The sequence below is a fragment of the Anneissia japonica genome, unplaced genomic scaffold, assembly GCF_011630105.1.
Source record: "Anneissia japonica isolate Jap-2015-1 unplaced genomic scaffold, ASM1163010v1 scaffold881_len296186_cov127, whole genome shotgun sequence".
NCBI classification, from domain to species: Eukaryota; Metazoa; Echinodermata; class Crinoidea; order Comatulida; family Comatulidae; genus Anneissia; species Anneissia japonica.
In genome coordinates, this window is record NW_022722366.1 from 152,772 (window position 1) to 155,897 (window position 3,126).

General features: G+C 32.8%; 1 protein-coding gene across 6 annotated transcripts in view; it reads left to right on the forward strand.

Annotated features, from left to right (window-relative positions):
• The window catches only part of LOC117111872 (early endosome antigen 1-like), a 44,274-nt gene that overhangs the window by 36,161 nt on the left and 4,987 nt on the right, over nucleotides 1–3,126 (forward strand). The window contains exons 34-35 of one of the 6 annotated variants that reach the window (XM_033254888.1): nucleotides 816–999; nucleotides 2,962–3,073. The exons of the other annotated variants lie outside the window; for them this stretch is intronic. Of the exons in view, the coding sequence (XP_033110779.1) occupies nucleotides 816–999; nucleotides 2,962–3,020 (243 nt within the window). The 3' untranslated portion in view covers nucleotides 3,021–3,073. Of the gene's footprint in view, nucleotides 1–815; nucleotides 1,000–2,961; nucleotides 3,074–3,126 lie in introns of those variants that run through there. 6 annotated transcript variants of the gene reach the window in all.

Sequence of the window (3,126 nt, forward strand, 5' to 3'; positions counted from 1 at the left end):
TTGAAATTCTTGAAGCCAAAAAATTACGCTATATAGTATATATCACCTTATTTTGCAACCTAGTATTTTACTTAATCATCAATCCCACTTCACTTCTCACATCCCCATATCCCCTCCTTTTCATACTCCTAGATCTGCCACTGACTGTGTAGTGTACATACTGTAAATATGCAAAAGGTGTTGCACACAAACTAATGAACGCTTATAATTTGTTTTAACAATGTGCCGCTAGAATGGAATCACTTGTCATGACCGTCCAACTGGGCGTCCTTCGTTCTCTGCGTGTAGATTTGGCCAAATTGCGTCCTAGAATCCATGCGACGAGGAGAACTTAATGTTCTTACATGCACAGAAGAATTTTAGTGGCGTCATTAAGTTCTACGCCCTACCGTGTCATGCAATCGATAGCTCTCTAAATTACCCAATCCAAACCTTAAAAACCAAAGAAACCTTGCTGATTATGTATAATATCCATGGTAATATTTGTTAATATGTACGGTAGTTATTATTTGCAATTGATGCTGTTTTATATTTTTAATTTTTTTTTTTAATTAAAAAGTTTTTACTTCCTGTGTACTCTTTATTCATACATCAGTACATACAATTTTCCAATAATTTTTTGTTACCGATACTGATTGATTTTTTTTAATTATTTATAATAAATCTTGAGTGGTATATTGTTATTTATTAATGCTTGCGGTACACCACGTAGTTCTGAAAAGAACTGTTGTTGTAGGTTGAGAATATCTCAACGTTCCGATTGAGTTGCTCTAATCGTCTTCAGGAGAATAATATCTGGTATATTGTCCTTTAAGGCAGCAGAATCGAAAGCTAAGACAGAGTTGCAGGAGGCAAAAGAGCAGGTACAGCAGCGACTTGAAATGCAGATGAGTGCCTTGAATGAGAACCTGGGAACTTTGCGACGTGACCTCATGCAGGCCGAGATCAACATCAAGGAACTTGAAAAGAGTAACGATGATCTTCGAGGCGAGATGGCAGGTAAGATAGCTTGACTTACATGCACACCTTCTAGATCCAACTTAGCTGGTGGATATAGTCACTGTGTGTGCGCTAAACCGTGGAGATCCTTTAGACCCCACTTCAATTCCATCTGCCACCTTGGTTTCCTAAAGTGCTTTATCAGACCTAACATATAATTTATTTATTTATTTTTATTAGATAATCTATATGCAGTTTTAAAATAGGAACTTCAATAGCAGAAATTCACTAATGAATCGTGTATATAACCTACACACATCTTTGTTGTATAAAAAAAATTGAATGGACTTATCTAATTTCTCTGTTCATAACTCATTAATAACCTGTCTATCATAAGAAATCATAAGAAAACGTATACAGGTTTGTTAACAAATTTCCATAGCTCTACATCACATACATATAAACTCAGACTTCTACGCACTCTAATAGACCGTACATTCAAAATTAACAACACATGGTTGGGATTTTATAACGATTTAAGAAAATTTGGACTCGCTTTTCAAAGAAATTGTTACCCGATATTATTATTAATAAAACCATACATAACTACCTGAATAGAAAACTATCGTCCACCACTTTGGATCCTCCTAAAACGCAAACACAACTTTCTTATTTCAAGTTACCCTATACACCATTATCTAACTATTGTCAATGAAAAATTAACGTTATGGTAAAAAATTATTGCTCTAACATAATGTCAGACTTGCTTTCAAGTCATATAAATTATCAAATTTTTTTAACGTAAAAGACTATGTCCCAACTAATCTCCAAGTCTGTGTTGTCTACAAATTTACTTGCGCGGGGTGCAACTCTGTGTATATTGCGAGATCAATAGACACTTAGAAACACGGATTAAGGAACATTTAGTCATCACACATATTTCAACATCTTCAAAACTCTGTTAAATGTCAAAACACATCTAATTCAGACTGTTTTACTATTCTTGACTCCGTCCACCACTTCTCAACTTAAAATAAAAGAAGCCATTTACATTGCTTGGGGAAATCCGTCACTTAACAAACAAGCAACTCATTACAATATCACTCTCTCATTCTAATTCATTCTAATTCCTATATACATGACTTACTATAGCATTCCTGACCTCTATATACATGAATTACCTTAATATTTGCTTGTTTCGTCTTACATCTGACCGGTAGTATTTAACCCGTTAGTAGCATAAGCGTTATTACCTGATGATGATGTGGGACATGTCGAAACATGTTGTTTATAAGTTACATTTACTTTATTAGATGCATTACTGCATTTGTATTACTTATCTAATTATATTAATTACTATTGAGCTTTGTTATATCGTGATAGCTAGACTTTCGTGTTCACCTTCTAGATCTAGTTTTGCTCAGTCAGCTAAATTGGTGGTAGCCACTGTGTGTTCGCTGAGCCATAGAAAATTCATCTGCCACCTTGTTTGCATAAAGTGATTTTTAAGACTACATAATAATATTATTTTTTTAATTTATTAAATCATCTATACACAGCTTAAAGAATTGGATCTTCAATAGCAGAAATTCACTATATACCCTACACTTATGTTTGTTGCATAAAAAATTGAATAAACATATCTACTTACCGGTATACTACTATTAAGCCTTGTTAAATTAGATTACTATTGAGCCTTGTAAAATTTTGATCAGATCAGGTTGGTTTTCTTCTTTTTTTTTTTTTTTTTTTTTTTTGGGTAGGGGTTGGAGAAATACTGCAGCATTAGGACATGAATGATCCTATCCCGTGATACATCATTTAAATGCAATGTATTTATATATTTATTTATTTATATTATTTATTATTTATTTATTTATATTATTTTATATATTTATTTTGCTGTATGGTAATCTTTTCCGAAAACAAAAAATTAAGAATGAATGAATTGCTTTAAAAAATGTATTAATCATATATGATCATTAAGTACCCAATTCTAATAATGCCATTGGTTTATTCCAGTGCAAGAAGCTACAATACAGAATAACCAAGACGAGCGAAGAGCTTTACTAGAAAGGTAAATAGAACAAATTAAACTTATTTTGTTTCTGGGTCATCATCTTCAACAGCAAAGACCCACATTCCATTGAAAGTGCACATACAGACATATTGGCCTGGTTTTGTTTA